At 50.7% G+C, this 458-nt stretch overlaps 1 protein-coding gene across 1 annotated transcript in view; it reads right to left on the reverse strand.

The window, feature by feature from the left end:
• LOC119588547 (insulin-like growth factor-binding protein-related protein 1) overlaps positions 1–255 on the reverse strand; it is a 16179-nt gene extending 15924 nt beyond the window's left edge. Inside the window, 2 exon segments of the mRNA XM_037937187.1 lie at positions 106–116; positions 118–255. Of these exon segments, the coding sequence (XP_037793115.1) occupies positions 106–116; positions 118–240 (134 nt within the window). The 5' untranslated portion in view covers positions 241–255.
• Between the last annotated feature and the right edge of the window lie 203 nt (positions 256–458).

The following is a 458-nucleotide window of genomic DNA, read 5'->3' on the forward strand; positions in this document are numbered from 1 at the left end:
ACGCCATCCATTCCTCTCGTAGGCGTTTAGGCCGTCCCGACTAACAAATATCTATCGAAAAGTGCCCCAAATCCCCTCAATGACTTCACTACAGTTGGCACTAACCTGTCACACTCTTCCACATTTCGAATCGAGATCCTGGGCACTGGCGGCGGCAACCAGCACCGCGGCTGTGACAGCGAGAAGGACACCTCTCACCATGACTTCCTCTACTCGTGTGCCAAGGGTGACCCTGGGCATTGGGAGGAGCCGTTTGCACGGCCCAAACTATCGTACCGTAAATCCCATCTACATAACGTTACAGCCACCAAATTAAAACCTACGATACGTGCGGTCGATCTTAAAACATATCTAAATAAAACGAGTAATCAAAGCATCGTTATTAATACGAATGGCCTCCTGTGTGGGCGTTATATGATTACGACTGGCAGGCGGGTGTCGCTCGGTGCCAACGAAGG

This window comes from Penaeus monodon, chromosome 24 (genome assembly GCF_015228065.2).
Source record: "Penaeus monodon isolate SGIC_2016 chromosome 24, NSTDA_Pmon_1, whole genome shotgun sequence".
Taxonomy (NCBI): domain Eukaryota; kingdom Metazoa; phylum Arthropoda; class Malacostraca; order Decapoda; family Penaeidae; genus Penaeus; species Penaeus monodon.